The 18,859-nt window shown below is 56.9% G+C and overlaps 1 protein-coding gene across 8 annotated transcripts in view; it reads right to left on the bottom strand.

Moving 5' to 3' along the window:
• Positions 1 to 18,859, bottom strand: part of DLG3 (discs large MAGUK scaffold protein 3) — a 77,553-nt gene that overhangs the window by 20,114 nt on the left and 38,580 nt on the right. For 5 of the 8 annotated variants that reach the window (XM_039571805.1, XM_039571806.1, XM_039571809.1 and 2 more), the window contains 9 exons: positions 18,136 to 18,189; positions 10,372 to 10,422; positions 7,219 to 7,343; positions 6,579 to 6,748; positions 6,085 to 6,221; positions 5,618 to 5,762; positions 5,315 to 5,474; positions 1,637 to 1,793; positions 1,150 to 1,252 (listed from right to left, as the gene is read on the bottom strand). In XM_039571805.1, the coding sequence (XP_039427739.1) occupies positions 1,150 to 1,252; positions 1,637 to 1,793; positions 5,315 to 5,474; positions 5,618 to 5,762; positions 6,085 to 6,221; positions 6,579 to 6,748; positions 7,219 to 7,343; positions 10,372 to 10,422; positions 18,136 to 18,189 (1,102 nt within the window). Of the gene's footprint in view, positions 1 to 542; positions 621 to 747; positions 821 to 1,149; positions 1,253 to 1,636; positions 1,794 to 5,314; positions 5,475 to 5,617; positions 5,763 to 6,084; positions 6,222 to 6,578; positions 6,749 to 7,218; positions 7,344 to 10,371; positions 10,423 to 18,135; positions 18,190 to 18,859 lie in introns of those variants that run through there. The other 3 variants (XM_039571808.1, XM_039571812.1, XM_039571814.1) reach the window with 3 other exon arrangements.

Genomic DNA, 18,859 nt, shown 5'->3' with positions numbered 1-18,859 from the left:
GCGCTCCAACGGCCTCTGCCATGGGATGGAGGACGAACAGTGGAGACAGGGACCAGCAGGACGCTGCCCAGAGATGCCAGAGAGGAGGCACTAGACGAAGGGCTAGACTAGGGCGGGACACTGGCCTCCTTGGAGAGGACCAGAACTGCTGGTGGAGAAAGCCAGTGGGGCCCAGGAGAGACACCTTTTCCAGCGGCCGGGAACGGCTGCATCCCAGCACGTGCACGATGCCGCTCTGGACACGGCCGCAGCCCCGGGGTCAGCCCCGGCCCGTCGCTGCCTGGCGGGGCACCCTCCCAGCCCACGGGCCACGCTCCAGCGCTGCCGCCCAGGGAAGCTTTGTGCAGGCAGCTGCCGGCTCCCTTCCCGCTACCCCGGGCTGCCCATCCCGGGACCACCAGCCCCCGCCGCTGCCGAGGGAATCGGAACTCAGCGATAACGAAAGGCTACGGGTGGCGCCGCAGGTGGGATGCTCAGAGGTGGGGACGAGCCCCAACTCACTAGCGACGACCCAGTTCCAGCCCCGCCCGCACCATGCTCACCCTCCAGGACGCCTGAGCCCCTCCGACCACGGGGTCCCTCCAGCAAGGCCCGTGGGACCCCACGGAACCGGGCCTCGCGGCGACGCCCTCCGCCAAGCAGAGCTCTTCCCCCTCCCTCGAAGACGACCCCGTGCCACCGAGCCCCCCCGCGACCCCGATGCCGACCGGGGCCCGCCGGGCTGCCCGTGCGGCGGCGGGCGCTCACCTGCAGGCGGGGCGGCCCCGGCCCCGCACCCGCCCGGCCCGCACACAAAGCCGCGCAGGCACGGCCGGCGGGACGCCGCGGCCCCGCCCCTCCGCCGCGCCGGCCAATCAGCGCCCGCCCCGCCCCCGGGCCACGCCCCTCCCGCCCGCCGGCGCCTCGCCCGCAGCCCCCCGCCCCGGCCTCCCGAGCCGCGCGCCGGCCGCCGCCCCGCCCACCTCATCTGCATATCCCCGCCCAGTCAATCTACATATCAACCCCTCATCTGCATGCCCCGCCCGCCGCCGGCCCGGTGCCGCTGCCGGTGCCGATCCCAATCCCGATCCCGATCCCGATCCCGATCCCGATCCCAATCCCGATCCCGATCCCGATCCCGATCCCGATCGCGGTCGCCCGTGGCGGTACCTTCGGGCCGGTACTGCGCGATGATGGTCACCGTCTGCCCCGCTCGCTTCAGCGCCGCAGCCGCCTGCTCGTGGGTGGCGTTGCGAAGGTTCACGCCGTTCACCTGCCGGGACAGAGCGGCTCCGCTGGACCGGACCCACGCGGGCAGGAATCGAGGGGGTCCGCCCTACGCCTCGGCCCCGCTGCCCCGCCTCTGTCCTGGTACCGACGGTACCCACACTCTCAGAGCCTCATCGCTCTGCCACTGTGCCCCCAGCACCATGCCTGGTAGCGGCACTTCCAGTACCGGCATCCCCGGTACCCGCCCCGGCTGGCCCAGGCATCAGGGCTGCCCCACCGCAGGCACCCCGGGGCCGTGTCAACACACCGGCACCTGGGATGCAAACCACAGAACTGCGCTTCGGGTGGCAGGGGACAGGTGTCCTGTGGGAGCCCACCCGGGGCTGTGGGAGGCCACGAAGGGGCGGTGGGTGCCCCACCAACTCACCGAAAGGATACGGTCTCCCCTTCGCAGCTCCCCGCTGAGGTCAGCAGGGCCTCCAGCCAGGATGAAGGACACAAAGATCCCCTCGCCATCTTCCCCTCCAACAATGTTGAAGCCCAGGCCGGTGGAGCCTTTGTGCAGGATGATTTTCCGAGGCTCCCTGGAAGGACACATAAGGGACAGGGAGACATCATCAGGGTGAGGAGCAGCAAAGCTGGTGACAGGCTTTTCTGTGCCCAGGCTTTGTGGCACGTTGGTGGGACTGGAGTCACCCGAGTGCAGTCTAGTGTGACTCAGCCATCAGCACTGTGGAGACTGATAAACCAGAAGAGGTGCAGGCAGTGTGACATGAGACACAGCATGGACAGAGACAAGAGCATCCACCGTGAAATCACACACAGAAACACTGAACTGCATGATGGCATCAGATGCCATGAGCCAGGAGAGGGGGAGCAAGCCCCTCCACAGTATGACAAGTATGCCTACAACCCCATGCACTCCTTCCATGCCACAGACCCTGCACAGCTCAACAGAAGTCCTAAATTTTTTGATGATGACTTAATTCTATCACAGCTCAAACAATAGGCAGGCAAAAGCAGGAAGACTGTCTGGCATTGCAAAACTCCTGCGTCAATTTTCGTCTGGGAGAAAAACCCAGTGTGATGGGAACAACGGCAGCTCCCAGCTCAAGCTCTGGATTGAAATAAGGAATAAGTGATGCCAGACAATTAGCACAGGCTGGTGGTGATTGTCAGCCAACATGATACCGGGGAACATCAGTGCATCTGCTGTGGCTGGATCCTGGGCACTTCCTTGGGTACCACAAGGACCAAAGACCTGAGCTCAGCAACCTGATCAACCACTCACCTGCCAGGTATCAGAGGGAGATTTCTGGGATGTGTTAGCAGAGATGCTGGAGCCCAGGCACGGCATTGAGTGAGGGCACCCACTGTAGACCCTAAAATGTTGGCAGACTTGTACTAAGAGGACCCTGGGGCACTGGGGTGGTGGGGCTGGAATACACCAGAACCAGGAGGAGATCAGGACAGCCACAGAATTGCTCACTCAAAAGATGCTCAGCCGCAAATCCTCAAGATGTCACCAGTGCTTGGCTTACGGGCAGTTGTGAGGGGGCAGGGAGGGCTGCAGCCCTCAGTCCCTCTGCAGCAGAGCTGTGCCTAGGGCTAGAGTTCTCCCAGGGGAAGAAATAGGTCAGGTTTCTGGGTCTGCAAACCCTGCCTCCAACCAGGAGATGAACTTGCTCTGCCCCTTGGGTTTTGCTGCTGCCCAAGCAGCGTGCAGGAAGCACAGCCTCCACTCGGTGTGGGGGGAAGTATGCCCAGCACTCATGAGGACCAGACAGTTTGGTGGAAGGTGAAGAGACCCTACAAGAATGAGGAAAGGAAATGAAGCCCCAGACAGGTCCATCACAGGTCTCAGTCATGACATGCACTCTTGGCTTCCATCCTCCTCACAGGAGGCATGACATGGATCCTCCAGGCAGATCCCATGCTGAATGTCACAGTGCTAACACTGGGACCTTGGCACAGAGCAGCTGAGGGGATCCTGTGGGGCTGTGCTGGGTCTGGGTTGCAGTGGTAGAGCTCACCAGAAAACAGATTCTTTGTTCCCAGCCCTAGGTGCTGCAGGACATGAGGATCTCTGGAGCCACATCCACATCCAAGCAGCACTTGTGCCCATGGGAGGGGGAGAGGCTGAATACTGGACCTCCGTTTTTCCTAGGGAATGGCTGGCAGGTGCCTCATGAGAAACAGCCTCTTTCTCAGGGCAGCTTCTGCCTTTCCCCACACCAGTAACTTGCATTTGGACCACACCGGTCCCAGTGCACAACCTTGGTGCCAACAGACCCGCAGCGATGCAGCTGTCCTGGGGGGTCAGTGATGCACACGAGGCTTTCAGCACTGTCCTGGGAAGGATGAAGGAAGTGCTGAGCCCACTGCAGGCTGTGAATCTGTTGGGTAGCACGGGGCTGTGTCTGGGCACGCTGGCCCAGTGGAGCCAGCCCATCCGCAGCGGGGCCCCTCCACAAGCAGCACCATCCTCTAGTGGCCACCAGCACATGCTGCATCAGGGCCACTGCTGAGCCATCGCTGTGCCATTGCCACTGCCAAGCCACTACTGGGCCACTGCCAAGCCATCACTGTGCCACTGTCACTGGCAAGCCACTGCTGAGCCACTGGCAAGCCCTGATCATACCTCTGCCACTGCCAAGCCACCACTGAGCCACCGAAGAGCCATCACTGTGGCACTGCCACTGCCAAACCACCACTGAGCCCTCAGGGTGCCATTGCCACTGGCTGTGTCCAGCCTAGGCTGGGTGCCTCTTTCTGCTCTCTAGCCCACAAATGGGAATGCTGGCACATGTGAGAAGGGACACCCTGGTGGGACCAGGGTCCCTGGTGTGTTTTCCAAGCGCTGGGACTCAGTCCCTTCTGTGGTGCACTGTAATGGCAGACAGCACTGCTCCTGCCTGTGGCATCATCCCCCAGTGCCCTGGCAGCACAGAAGTGGCTACACCTGGTGAGGATGCAGTTCCAGAAACAGGCTCTAGAACCAGCATCGATGATGCTGAGACCAGCGGGAGAGGTGGGGTGTGGGTGGAAGGCAGTGCTGCACAGGTCACGGGCTGCAGAGGCACCCAGCTGTGGCTGAGCACCAAGAAGTGAGAAATCCCTGTGACAAAGATGAGTGCAGACACTCTCCAGGAGGTTGGCAGACCTGACAGCAGATGGCAAGTCAGGGTCTCCCACTCCAGCATCCACCACTGACCTGTCAAATGGGAGAATCCTGGACAAAGCTACCACATCTTCCACTGTAAACACACCCCCAAAACCAGCCTGCAACCTTGTTCCAAACAGCAGAGCCAGCCCTAAGCCTAAGTCGGATGTTGGTCCTTAGAAATCAGCCTAATCCCTACAGTCCTGGCCCTGGGGATACCACATTCAGAGCACTGGCCCCAAGGCTTTGACAAGAAGAGGGAAAGCTGTAAGAATCGGCTAGTAGAGCAGGACTTGCCAGGTCTTGCTCTCCCATCCTCAGCTTGAGGCTTTAGAAAAGTTTTATACCGCATTTAGGCTCAGAGCAATATTTTCTTTGTGCTCCTCTTTATTTCCTGGCTTCAGGAAACAAACCTGTTCATGCAGCATAAAGGATTCTACTGGGGCAAGGGGGGCTGGCAGTCCTTGCAATGGCACCTGAGTGTAGGTGGTTTGGGATGCTGGTCTCGGAGCGTGGGAGGAACCCCACCTGTTTGCAAGGCTGTGCTCCCCCCGGCCCTTCACCCCCAGCACAGCTCCACCTGGGGACATCCCGGGAGCCCGTGGCACTGCTGGATGGCACTATAAGGGCAGGGAACACCTTTTATTCCAGGTATTGTAAAATAAGCAAGAGAACAAAGCTGAAATGCAGTTTTGTAAAGCTTGTGAAAGAGTAGGAGAGGGACTGGAGAGGGAGGGAATGCAGCAAGCCAGGGATTGACACAGCAGGGTTGGTCTCAGGGGGTGAGCACAAAGCTCATTATGGGGACCTCAAGCATTGCACCATGCACCTACAAATGGCCTTTCAAGGCTCTGCACTGGCAGTGGGGATGACTTCAAGCCGCCACAGAGGGAAAGTGAGGAAATGAGGAGCATGAGAGGGATGCTCATGCCTGGTACTCACCTGGTGAAGTCGTCGTCTCCGATCATGTGCCGAGGGACAGGCGAGTACCGGGATGGAGTCACCTGGGCAGGGATGGGATAGGCAGGCTTGCTCTCAACACTGCCCAGGTAGCCCAGACTGGAGTTATGGCTTATGTGGTTGTCAGCCAAGGCTGAGAAGGCTGCAGGGGAGGAGAAGGTCATCAGGAGCAGAAATCCATACACAAGGAGGACATGGAGACCAGCCCAAGCCCTGCTCCCCGCCCCAACAAGCTCAGTGCCCCACAGCCCCGTGTGCCCAGCCAGTGGCCAGCGGCGTACGTACTGCTGGCGTAGTCGGGGGGCGCGTACATGTCGTTGAGGTGGATGTTGCCGGGCTTGGCCACTTTCAGGTACACCATGTCAGAGGTGTTCTTCAGAGCGGCCACTGCCTCCTCATGCCGCACGTCCTGCAGGTTTGTGTTATTCACCTGCCGGAGGGAAAGGGCTGGGTGACATGGCTGAGCAGCAGGGCAAGGACCAGGGCAGGGACCAGGGCAGCCCTGCAGCAGTGATTTTCCATAGGGGAGGTGCCCCAGTAGCTCCAGAGGCATGGTCCCATGGCCTTGGGTTTGACCCTCCTGCCTGCAGCCTTTGCTGTGCCTGCCCTCCCACAGCAACATCCCAGCAGGAGCTGCGGGGAAGAGGTGTGAGGCTGCTGACAGGACAGGGGCTGGGGTTCAGGATCAACATCGCATCACAGTGGAACCTGTTCAGCTCCGCCTCACAGCTGGCAGTGGCCATGGGGCTTACCGCAAGCAGCCGGTCCCCGATCTGCAGGCGCCCATCCTTTTGGGCAGCACCTCCCTCGATGATCTTGGTGATGTAGATGCTGTTGTCCCCAGGGATGTGCTGGTTCCCGATGCCCCCTGCAATGCTGAACCCCAGGCCTGAGGGAGAGTGAGAATGCAGGTGAGGGACAGACAGATAAACAGAGCCCTGGGCTGGCACCACAGCCCATGTGCCTCGCTGGGCTTCGCACCTTGCCCAAATCCAGCAGGCAATGGGGGACCCCACTGCTGCCTGAGGCCAGCCTGGCCACCGTGCCAGGGTCTGTGGGTCTGTCCCATACCCTGTGCCCCACAGTATCCCATGCAGCATCCTGCACTGTGGTGGTGCCTCCTTGCATCCCACATCCCCCATGAGGCTGCCCTGCATCTCATGACATCTCACACCGAGGGGTCACCCCACACTGTCCTGTGGGGCAGTGGGGCACCCTTGCCAAGCAAGCAGAGTGAGGGGTTCACCTTTGGGGCCCTTCATCAGGTTAACCTCCATGATGGTCTCTGGTGGGGGCTGCCGGCGGCGCACCACAAGCCGCACCACGGGGCCTGCTTCCTTCAGGGCCTCCACAGCTTTGCTGTGCACAACCTCAGAGACGTCCACGTCATTCACCCGCAGCACGCAGTCGTTCACCCTGTGGGGACAGGACGGCTCTGAGCATCCCTGGGGAACCACCAACCCATGCCACCCTCCTTTGGTCACCTGTGCCACCCTCCTCCAGCCACACAAAGGAGAGCTGTTCAAGCTGGTCAGATCCTGCCCTGCTGGGATGAGAGGGGTCCCTCCCAAAGTGGGGGAGAGCACAGCTGGTCCCTTTAGTGCAACCCTGATGGAGATGGGAGATGAGAAGAAAGGCTGGATCCCTGCCTTGAGCTGTAGCAGGATGGATGGGAGCAGGAGCCTGATACAGGGAGGGGAGCAGGGGTGACTACAGACAGGAGGCTGGTGGCCAGGGATGGTGGACATCCCTGTCTTGAATGGATCTGGCTGTGGGGAAGAGATATATGGAGGCCAGGGACCATGTCAGGAAAAGGGGTTAGGCCTAGAGGGTCCATGCAGAGATGCTGGGTGACACCCTGGCTGCTCCCCCAGCTCTGTACTCACCCTAGACGGCCATCCATGGCTGCCGCTCCCCCGGGGATGATCTTGGTGATGAAGATACCCGGGTCATCTGGAACATGGGGGTTGTCGATGCCTCCTGCTATGCTGAAGCCGAGGCCGGAGTTACCCTGTGGGAAATCAAACGCCGCGTCTTTCCCCCATGGGCAACTGCTTGCTGCCAGCCTTCCTTAAATGGTTCCCCCCAGCCGCGGGACCGCCTGGGGCACAGGAGCCCTTACAGCATCTGTCACACCCCGGGGTGCCCAGCTCAGGGGGCAGAGGGATGCTGGCCAGAGGAGAGGCCGGCGTTCCTCAGCTGAGTGCTCAGCACAGCAGCGTGGAGCACGGAACAGATGGAGTGGGAGAGTGGGAGCCACCGAGGACCTCCCTCACCACTGTGTCTCCACGGAGAGACTCTAAGGCAGGCAGGGAGCTGGGGGAAGAGGAGGTGGTCCTTGGCGGAGAAAACCTCCCCTTGCTGGCTGCTCCCCAGGAGGAGACACTGATGCTGCAGCCTGCACAGACCAGCGGGGATTGTGCCAGTCACCAGCATCCCACTCCTGCCCCTCTGCACTCTGGGATGTAGCCCTGGAATAGAGCCAAGCCGGGGACCAGCAACACTGATGACAAAATATACAGGTTTGGGTGGAGGTGGCTATCAGGAGGGAGTGGGCTCTCCAATTCTGCCTCCTTTTCCTCACAGACATGCCTGGAGCATCACTTGAACTTCTGCTGAATTATGCCTGGGGGGAATGCAGGGACCACAGCTCATCTCCAGGCCATTTCTGCAGCATCTCAGGAATGAGTGGCTGTGGCCCTGTGCCACCTCTCCCACTTGCAGGATCCCCATTAGTGACACACTCACAGGCGCTGCTTCGAGATCTGTGCTTGATGCAAGTGGACAATTCCTGCCTTTTTTGCTCTGCCTTGAAAATCAGATGGCTCCTCGCCGTGTTTCCTCATGCGGAAGAGCTGACACTTAGTCACATACTATTGTGCCTGCCTCTCTCGAGCGCAAGTGGGCTCAGGCCAAGCTCTCCTGGCTGCCCATGGCCCCACTGCTCAGTGGGAGATGATGGGGTGCTCTGCTCTTCCAGGGGACTTGTGGCCGGGAGGGCCACACTGGAACTCGGGCTCCCCGGGATAATTTAGCACCAACAGCCATCTGGGGCTTGCACTTTTCCCCAGCAATTTTGCCCCAGCATCAGCTCCTGAAGTGATGCAGAGCTGACTTTATGATGCTCATGACACAGCACCAGGAGCCACCAATGCCTGTCACCGTGCAACACTCCCGGATGCTCTCTGGCCAGCTGGGATTTGGCTGGCATTTGGCACAGAGGCATTCAATGGTAGAGGGTCTGTGGCTGCTCTCTTTCCTCTAAGCTGGATTCTGATTACCCTGGGCCTAGCTCGAAAAAGCTCCTTACTATCACAGAGACCCAGCCTGGCCACAGCAAGGCAGGTGAGACTGCAAAATGATCTCCAGCCATTCGTTGTGCCTGTCTATGGAAGGTCCTTTGCTAGCTACAAAACCTGGAAATTATCTGGGAGGTGCCAATTTTTATTCTGATAAACCTCAAAAAGGAGTTCAAGGGATTTCTTAGCTGATATCAGTGTTGATGCCAGGGTAGCTCCTGCTGTTGACACATGTATGGTGGGTAAAACACAAAGCTGTGTCCCTCTGCAGATTGTGTTTCTGCTATTATTGTCCCAAAATGCTGCTGCATTTACCTTTGTCTTTACAAGAAAGACAAGGATTACTAACAGTGACTAACCAGCCATTTTGGAGTGCACTGGGGTCAATTCTGGAAGCCTCAGCAAGGGGACAGCCTCACCTACAGGCAGCAGAGTGCTCCGCCTGCATTAAGACAGGATTGTTGGATCCCACTGGGGACCAGGTGAAGGGGAAGGACCTAGGTATGGTCCATGCTAGCCCAGACTGCTAAGCACTGAAATTCCCTCATGGTTTCTTGCTGTTGGAGAAGGAATTGCTGCCTGGGGCTCTGAAATGGGGGCATCAATGAGTGTTGTCTCTTTGTGTGGTCCTGCCAGCTCTTCCCCTGTTCCCATTATGGGCTGATGACAGAGGATGCTCTGAAGAATCCCCGAAAACAAGAATTTTGCGTGTGACTTGGGCCCGGAGCAAGAAGTACTTAGCCCAAAAGGGAAGGATCCCCTGGGCTGGTGTCGTCAGGCACGCCGGGGAAGCTGTGGGTGAGGCAGCAGCCCCAGATAACCTTCCGTCCACCCACCTCCGTGATGCAGAGCCAAGGGAAGGAGGGAGATGACTAAAGGCAGAGAGGAACAGAATAATGAGCGATGTGTCTTCCCCTGCAATGCCGGCCACGCGGCGAGGCTGAGCCGCCTGGCACGGCAGTGAGGGGGAGGCAAGGTGTGCTGTGAGAGCTGCGGGCAGCTTCCCACCACAGCCATTCCCAGCCAGCAGGGCTGTGCCTGCCTCAGAGTAAACCCCGGGCCAGCTTTTCCCGCTCCCTCTCCATCCCTCCTCCCCTGCTGCTTCCTGGGCAACAAGAAAGCCCTTCTTGCCCTGTGTGGTGCTGGCTTGCCCCCGGATAAATCCCATACATGGCGGGAGGTAATTTCAGCCACGGCTGGTGTGGTGCACGCCATCACCTCTGTGTTGCCAGTGAAGAAAAGGCTTGAGCAGGAACTTCCTCCGTTGTGATTTGTTTTACTAAAAAACCTGGTTTTAGACCATATACCCAAGAGGGACAGGGAGCCTGGTGGCAGGGTGACTTCGGTCCTTCTGCCCAGTTGTGGGGTGCAACCACCTGTGTCTGCACAAGCAGAGCCCTCCACACCTCTGTTTTCTGACAAAGGCAATGACAAAGAGCCTCCCCCCATACTCTGCACTGATGGGTTTGTGCGGGTGAGGGTGTGAAAGAGGGACGCAAGGGAGAAGCCCTCCTCCCTCCCTTCTGGAGGGGTGTGGAGGGGGAGAGGGGAGCAGCAAGCCCACCCTGGTGGGAGCCAGGCTGGCAAAGCAGGTGTGACACCCACGAAAGCCTCCAGAGAGAGCGGGGAGTAGAGACCAAGCTCTCCCCATCAGCTGTGCAGGGATGCGTGGGGGGCTGGCTGTGCCGAGGGGTGGGCGAGTGGGAAGAGGCTGCTGGTGGGTGAGTAAGGAGTACTTACCCTTTCCAAGACGATCTCCTCATATTTGAACATCCCATCACTGCCATTCATCTGGAGAGAGGGAGACAGCGTGTTACGACTCTCTGCTGGTCCTGGGGGAATTCGTTTTTCCCCTCTGATAGCTGAACACGAAGAATCCAACCTAAAAGCTGCATCATCACCACTGAAAAAACCTTAAATGCAACTGCTTGAGCCTGCCCTGGAATTAAACCATGTGCTGCTTTTTTTCCTGGGCATGAGCCAAAGCCCACTGACTTTAATGCACTTCTGTGCAAAGCCTTTATTCTCCCAGCTCATTTCTCCAGCCATGAAAAGGAACACAACCGAAGGCACAAAAAGAAATAACACCTCCGTTACGCGGCATATAATTAACCTCAGGAATTCACTGCTTGAGGAAGGGAAGAGAGGGGGTCAGCCCATTTAAAGGGAAAAAAATGTCTGTACATAACAACATAATAAACACCTTTAGCAGCTTATATTTTTTAAATCTTTTCGTAGCATGACTGTATGAACAGGAAATTCAGAATAATTTATTCTACGAAATTAGTTGGGTGCGAAGGAAACAAGGTGTGAGAGAGTGGGGCACAGTAAGAGGTGAAAATATTGTGATGCCCTCATGTACAAAAATGGTGTAGCCTGTCTCAGTGCTGTACACCACACTGATCCCCACGCTTAAAGGTCTCCCATATCCAGAGTACCAAAGCAGAGCTCTTGGAAACATAATGAATAGAAACAAAAAAGGATGCAATTGTAGGCTGTAAAATGGTAAATGTAGAGTCAAAAAAAAAAAAAATCCATTTTCCTCATAATGAACAATGCACAGGAAAACAAGGCAGCAGTTTCACTCCAAGTCATCAGGATCAGGCCAGAAACAGCTGCTGAGGTCTAAAATTTAGCAAGATTTGCAATGCAATTGGCTAGTGAAACATCCAACGATCAACAGCAACAGTTTCAAAGAAAACTGAGTTGGAAGGGAACCCAAAGGGTTTTGGAGTCCAACTCCTGGCCCCGCACAGTTCCCCAACAATCCCACCATGTGCATGAGAGTGTTGTCCAAATGCTCCTTGAGCTCTGGCAGCCTTGGGGCCATGACCATGCCCTGGGGAGCCTGTTCAGTGTCCCACCACCCTCTGTGCAAAAATCCTTTTCCTAATGTCCAACCTAAACCTCCCCTGACACAGCTTTATGCCCTTCCCTCAGGTCCTGTCACTGAGCACCTGAGAGAAGAGATCAGTGTCTGCTCCTCTGATTCCCCTCACGAGGAAGCTGCAGACTGTGGCGAGCTCTGTCTTCAGTCTCCTCTCCTCCAGGCTGAACAAGCCAAGTGACCTTACCCTTTCCTCACACAGTCTCCTCTAGATCCTTCACTACCTTTGTAGCCTCCTTTGGACGCTCTCTAATAGCTTCATATCCTCATATTGTGGCCCCAGGACTCAAGGTGAGGCTGCCCCAGTGAGAGCAGAGCTGGACAATCCCCTCCCTTGCCCGGCAGGTGATTTGGTGCCCCATGCACCCCAGGTCAAAGTTGGCCTTTTTTGGCTACTGGAGCACACTGTTGACTCACTTTTTTTTTTGGAGGGGACTGAACTCAATGTCATAATTTGAGTCACTCTGGGAAACAAGGGATGGGGCATGGGTAGTTCTGTATGAAAAGGCAGAGGCAGCAGAACCCTGGAGCCAGCAGGCAAACATCTCTCCCACTGTGCAGTCCTGCCTCTGCCTGTGGCCTCTGGACAACGTGCAGGGTTCCTTGTCTGGGTTTTACACCCGCCATTAACTGATGGCTCATAGATCATATGGAGCCACTTCCTGTATACGCTCTGTATCCCAAACTGGAGCTGACATGCCTTTGGACACAGCCTCATGTGGCACCAGCATGCTGGCTGTGTCCTGCTTTCCTAGCTCCTTGCTATCTGCCCCTGCAGAGGCACAGCCCTGCCATCCTCCACACCCCCACAGTGCTGGGTCATTCCATGGAGGGGACAGTAACCATTATTTATGCTAAATCCATCATCTGACACCACAGAAGAATAGTCAGCAAGGCAACAGTGAGGGCCTGTTATAGGTAGGAAGAAGAAACAGGAGTTTTTCTAGATGGCAGCAATGAGGGGCCCAGGTAGAGGAGAAGTTCTGCAGGACAGGATCTGGGATAGGGCTGTGCCACCTGTGCCACACACAGCCTCATCCCCTGCCCTGGGAGGCCAAAGCAATCCCACACCCTGTACTGTGCTTCAAGGATGAGGTTCGGCAAAGAGACAGGAATGAGGCTCCAGGGAACACAGGCTGTGTTGTCCATCCTTGGATGTGCTCTGTGCCTGGTGCCTCTCAGTGACAGGAAGATTTCAGGGGACAGTTCAGGGTTGGGACATCCAGATACTCCAATAGTAGGCTGCTCAGATCCTCCCAGCACATTGGGAAAGGCCTTGGCCAGCTCTTACAGGAGGCTCTTGCAGCAGAAAAGCAGTGGAAGTGGTGGGATTAACCCACAGCAGGATCCTTGACAGCCTCAGAGGGACAGGGACATGTGGTCAGTGCCATCTTCTGCCACAGTGCCAGCCTGGGCTGTGTCCCTGTGGGCAGTGGGGCAATTGCTTCCCTTGCCACAGGTTCCCTCTTTGGCATGGGCTGCCTTTCCCTCCTCTCATCCTCCTGTACTGACTAATCCTAAATGCAGCCGGCTCGCTGGCCTGTGCCACCCTCACAGCCTCCCCCAGCACAGCCTCCCCCAGCACAGCCTCCAGCCCATCCCCTCTCTGCAGTTGGTATCCCAGTGCGTGGGGCGCGGCGTCGCCTCTCCCCGCCTTTCCAGCAACTCGGATTCCTGGCACCCTTTGCTACTACACACATTGTCCTCTCTGCTTTGGCATTCAACACAGTTGCCACACAGCCAGCCATATGCACACCCACGGCCGCAGAGGAACAGCATACACATCCCTCCGGGATGGGGATCTGCAGAAAGCTGTGACAATCTGTGAGCCGTGGTGAGAGCCAGCCCCGCCGAGGGAGCGGCCGCTGCCAGCGGCACCCGGGGTGCACCCACAGCCCAGCACACAGACCCCGTCAGACACCCCGCTGCTGCCAGGCAGCTGAGGCTGGGATAGCCCCACTCCCCAAATCTCCAGGCTGCCAATGCAGAGCAGTGCTTTGCACTCCTCCCAGAAAACCGGTGGGGTAGGTGCTTGCTTGATGCGGCGTCTGCTGGGAGCAGCCTGTGCTGGCCAGGCATGCTGGGGTCAGCCAGGCCTGACCATGAAGTTTTAGCTCCGATTATGTTTCCAAAATTCACGCCAGTGGAATGCCAGTTAATTGTACAAGGAAGCCAAATGAAGAACTTAATATATACCACGTAACCAAGGGAACAAGCCAACAAAGCAAACGTTCCAGCGTTGGAAAATCAAATACCAGTCACTCACTGACGGCAAAAACCTCCCCATGATACCCACCAGAGCTGCCATGACCTGGCTCTGCTGCAGGCTGTTCCCCCTGTCCTTCACCAGTGCCCTGTGCTCCTCCCCAGTTCCTGTTTGGGGCCATCTCCGGTGGGAGGATGCCTGGCTCCATCACCTCCAGGCAGGGAGAGCACACCACACCCTGCTCTCCTCTCCTCGTGCAACACCTGCAGAGCTGACAGGAGTGTCAGGGGCTAATTAGCTGTTCCCAGCATATCCTGATCCTAAGCATCGTCTGGTTTCTCATGGAAAAGAGTAAAGGTATTTTTTTCCAGGCTCTTCCCATGCAACAAGCCCACCTGAGGGCTCAGGAAGAGGCGCCTTTACTGGCCCTCTCCTCTTTGGAGCAGGAGGGAAATAGTTACCGATGATGGCATTTAGATAATCAACAGAAGGCTGCAGAGTTAACACTCATTTGATAAACAGAAGAGCACACACCTTCCAGAGCTACTGCAAGCTGTCTGCAGGCTCTGCTGGCCAACACCGCAACAGCGCACATGGAACACCCCTTGCAATTTGCTAGAGAGTAAGGGCTTGAGGTAGGTTTTTTCAGGGGGTTGTTCGGCCTTTTTTTTTTTTTTTTTGTGGTGTGGTTTTGCTTGTTGGCTTGTTTTTTAAATAAAAAAGAAGGCCAGATTTAGAAGACAAAGATCAGGTTCCTCAAATGTAACCCAGATAGCCAACTAGGCTGTAGGAGGAAATAACCTGCAGGAAAGATAACACTGCTCACAGCCCCTTTTGGAGCAAGATCCTGCCCATATCCCGTGCTTAGGATGCGATGAGGACAAGCACTGGGACCTGCTGGTGGAGCAGCCACTTATCAAGATAAGTCTGAAGACTGGAGAGCCAGCCCCTGGTTGTGCCAGCCAGCCCCGAGTGTGGAGGGCACCTGGCGATGCCCCACACCTGCCCTGTGCACAGGGAAAGGGGAGAAGCCCTGTGCCAGGGCAGCGGGTGCAAGGGGCAGCTCCCTGCTGGCACGGGCACTGCCAGCGCTGGCAAGGGAGAACTCTCCCTGCCTGCACATGGCAGGGGGCCCAGGGAAAATAGGTCAAGAGCTCCCTCCCTTCACCTCCCCGTGTCCACGCGTCCTGCTGCAGCACTGAGACCTACTGACTCGCTTCCAGCTACCTCCTGGCCTCAACCCCCTTGTGTGCATTGCCCACGGTGCTGGCCTTGTGCACAGAATGAATAAATGCTCTATTTCTGGTCAGCCTTTTGCCAGAGGGCTGCAGGGACCAACCTGCCGAGCTCGGGCAGAGTGAAGGGGTTTGCAGCCTGACAGCCCCAGCAACAGCTGGGAGGACACCACAGTCATGCTGCCTGCAGGAACTGGCAGTGGGATGTGCACTTGGGACCAAAGTGTGAGGGACTCATTGGCTCAGATCAGGCCTGGAAAGCAGTTGTCTTCCTCACACCTGGCTTTTAAGTGACTGAAGAGGTGATTGCACCTCACTGCTGGGCAATGAGGCACCAAATCAGGCTCCAGGTACTCAGACTCTGAAACCTTCAACTCCTCAGGGGCTTTGGAGTGACTTTCCCTGCTCATTTTAGAACTTTCTGGCACCAAGAAGTTGTTTTAGCTTCAGAGAGGCAGCTCTGAAATGCAGAGACCCCATCTGCCACGGGAACTCTGTTTCCAATTCTCTGTCTCCCCATTATGGACATGCTGGGCAAAATATACCAAGATGTGAAACTGTGAGCAACGACCTGGAGCTGGCATGGGTGATGCCCTCCAGCACCCTCCTTACCCTTCAAGGGATACTTTTAATACTGCAGGCATTTTATAATGGCTTATTTGGGTTTTTACACCCTGGGGGTGCTGGACTCTGCTCAAGCCACATGCTGAGCCCCAGCCATCCCAGTGCTGCAGCTCCTACCTTACAGTGCTGCAGGAGCTACATGCTTCTGGGGATGGAAGTGGGTGGAAGGGGACATTGAAATGCAGAACAGACTTCTTGATAAACTATCAGGGCCAAATCCAGCCCAGCAGACAGTCCAATGCAATCAATGGAGCTAGAACAGGAAGGAACTAGACTACATCCATCTGTTTATCATTAAGGAAAGCACTGAATAGTTAAGTAATTAAAGACTGGAAGATGTGACTTTAACCCTTCCAAATACATACTGTACCAACAGCCTTCAGCTTTTGGGTTTGTAAAAAACCTGTGCTTCCAGATTTGGCATTTTGGTGTTCGCAGCAAGCTCCTGGTGCGGCTCCTTTGCTGACCTGGGAAACTGCCAAGGTCTTGGGGGTTGTTTTCTCTGAAGCCTGAGGAATCCAGCACCCCAGAGAAGGAAAAGATGGAGCAAGGCCTGTTTTCTGGTATAACATGAAGTAGAAGGCAAGAGGGTTTCCAGGCTGGATGCTGAGAGGAATCAAAGTGAGGTGTCTCCCCTGCCCTGGGCACCTCCAGGCACCCCAGTGGTGACACACAGCAGATCACAGCCACAGCCCGGTGGACCTTTTGACCCCTGCAGGACAGTCGCTCTCAGCATGTGCTGCTGAGGTTGGATGGATGGGATCAGCGACTGCCACGCCCAGCGTGATGCTGGCGCCTGTCTGGGGTGCAGAGCACCCCCTGAAACCCAGACGAGGTGCAGGGAGAAGGTGTGGACAGGGATATGGAGGTGGAGGGAGAGGGAGGGATGTGAAGTTAATGAGCTGGAGTAGAGGGAGACAGCGGGGAGAGCAGGAAAGTGGAGTGCACTGCAGTGGAAGGAGTGGTTGCTGGCCCCACATGAGGGCTCCCTGCTGCTGGCCTCTGCAGGGCTCAGGAACCTGCCCGAGGTGACAGAACCTGTCCTTGGCTCTTGGGCTAACCTCTCATTGCCCTTGGGAGGGCAGGGAGGACGGACTGGCATGGATGGAGTGTGGCAAAGGAGGCAGTGCTGGTGCCTGCAGTGATGAGCAGGCCATGTTCCTCCAAAGGTGTGACATTTTGTACGGAGGGAGGGTACAACACGGATGTGAAAGCAGACTTTCCATTCAGGAATACCTCCCTGCCCTGCCCTGCTCACAGCACACTTCTCACTTGCTCCGTCCCTTCCCTCCAGGAGACACTGCCCTGCAGCCAGGGTGCCCAGCACAATGAGAGAACCTCCAACCCACAAAGCCCCTGACATGCCATGTGTTTGGGAAGGTAATCTTTGGGGACAGCAGCTCTCCTCTGCCACATTCACACAAAGCTGCTGGACCCAGGACCACCACGCTGAGAGATGCACCACTGCCTTCCTCCCCAGTGTCAGGTGGCTTTAATTCAGGCTTAATTAAACCATACAGCCAGGGTTGGAAGGGCCTCAGCCAGGCTCTCCTTCTTTTCTGTAGCCCTTCTCAACCAGCCCAGTACAGCTCTGATGTGCACGGGCCCCACCACAGGCTGCAGGCTGAGATCTGCAGTTTTCTACAGGGGAAATTCAACCCCCAGAGGTCACCTGTGGCCCACTACCCTGACTCCAAAGATGAACCCACCCCAGCTCTGAGTTCTGGTGCTGCTTCACTGCTGTGGAAGGCAGCTGAAGTTTGATGCATCAGAAGTAAATCAGATGCAAAGCACCCAGCCCTGGGAAGCTGTTAACTGGGCTTCTTTGGGCAAAAAAGGGAAGCACCCCACAAGCACAGAGCCAGTGCTGCTGGCCAGAAACCCATGCTGGCCACCCTCCTCCCTTCATCCCCCCAGCAGGAATGAGTTACAAATGTTCTGGGGACGGATGCAGCAGGATGCAAACCCTGTCTGCAACAAACTAAGATTATCTTATGCTACTCCAGGAGTGCCAAATGCACTGTGGCTGCAAACACACTCACCAAGTACTGCTCAGCTGCTGGCAGCCTTCAGTGGGAGAGGAGCAACATCTGATGGGCCTTGCTGCCCTGAGGACCAGTGACTGGTCCTTACTTGATGCCAGCAAGTACCCAGAGAGCCCTGCCTAAGGAGGCTGAGGCAGTGCAGGAAGGTAAAGGATGCCCCAGCAGAGCCTCCCAGCCCCCCTGCATGGGAGGCAGAGGAAATGGCTGTATGATTAACCCTGAACACAACCAGCCCGGATGCCCAGCTCCTCTGCTGAGGCCTTTTGCCTTGTACCTCCCTGTGCTCGAGTCCCCAGCATCACTTACTGCTGGCCTTGGTTCTGCGCAGTGTCACCCAGCCCCAGCAAGGTTTGGGGGTGGGATGAGCTGTGGGGAAGCGGTGTGGGTATCAGGCTCCTTTGCTGCCTTACCAGGGCCTCCTCGAGCTGGGAAAGTCTTTCCTGCATTGCTGAGCAGGGAAAATGCAGCACTTGATCAAAGGAAGCAAAACGAAACCGGGAGACTTACAGAGAGCCCTTGTTCCAGCGAGTCTGTATTCACGATAATGGGAGCGGGGTTGGCCTGTGAGGAGACAAAAGTGGGATATCACCAAGCTGAGCGATGAACCCAGCCCTTCGTGGTACACTGCCTCTCCCCTGGTCATGCCAGTGCAGACCCTCCAGGCCAGGCAGCAGAGAGAGATTCAGGAAGGGCTCTGCTTGTCCCTCCTCCAAGTGTCCAACAGCCCTGGGACAGGAGCAGGGCCACAGCATGGCTCTGGGCATCAGTCTGGTCCTCAGACTCGGTGTGTCCCAAACACCCCATGGCCTTGGCTACTGGGAAAGAGACAGGGAAGATTGGAAACTCTCCCAGCCTTGTGTCAGGCTCCCACCAGCACCAAAATTTATGTGAAATTCACACTAGTGAGGGGTTAGGAGATAGGAGTAGGAAAAGAAGTCCTTTTGAGAGAGGCCAGCAGACCAAGCCTTCAAGCACCCTCCGACAGCTTTTGTTCCTTCTAAGCACAGAGCCACCACGCCCTGGGAGAGGTGACAGCATTTGGTCCCTTATCCTCATTACTCCTGGGGTAAACCCTCTGCTCGGCAGCCTCGGCTCATCCTCCACAGCATCACATGCATCCTCCTGTCCTGAAGGGCTCCCCGTGAACCTCTCTCGGGGTTGCTCCTCCTGGGCTGCCCTCTGCCCCTCGGCTCGCTGCACATCGCAGGGCAGACACATGTGCAGAGGGCAG

Source organism: Corvus cornix, chromosome 4A (genome assembly GCF_000738735.6).
Source record: "Corvus cornix cornix isolate S_Up_H32 chromosome 4A, ASM73873v5, whole genome shotgun sequence".
Taxonomy (NCBI): domain Eukaryota; kingdom Metazoa; phylum Chordata; class Aves; order Passeriformes; family Corvidae; genus Corvus; species Corvus cornix.
The sequence above is the reverse complement of the archived record's forward strand: the minus strand, read 5'-3'. Positions and strand labels throughout refer to the sequence as shown.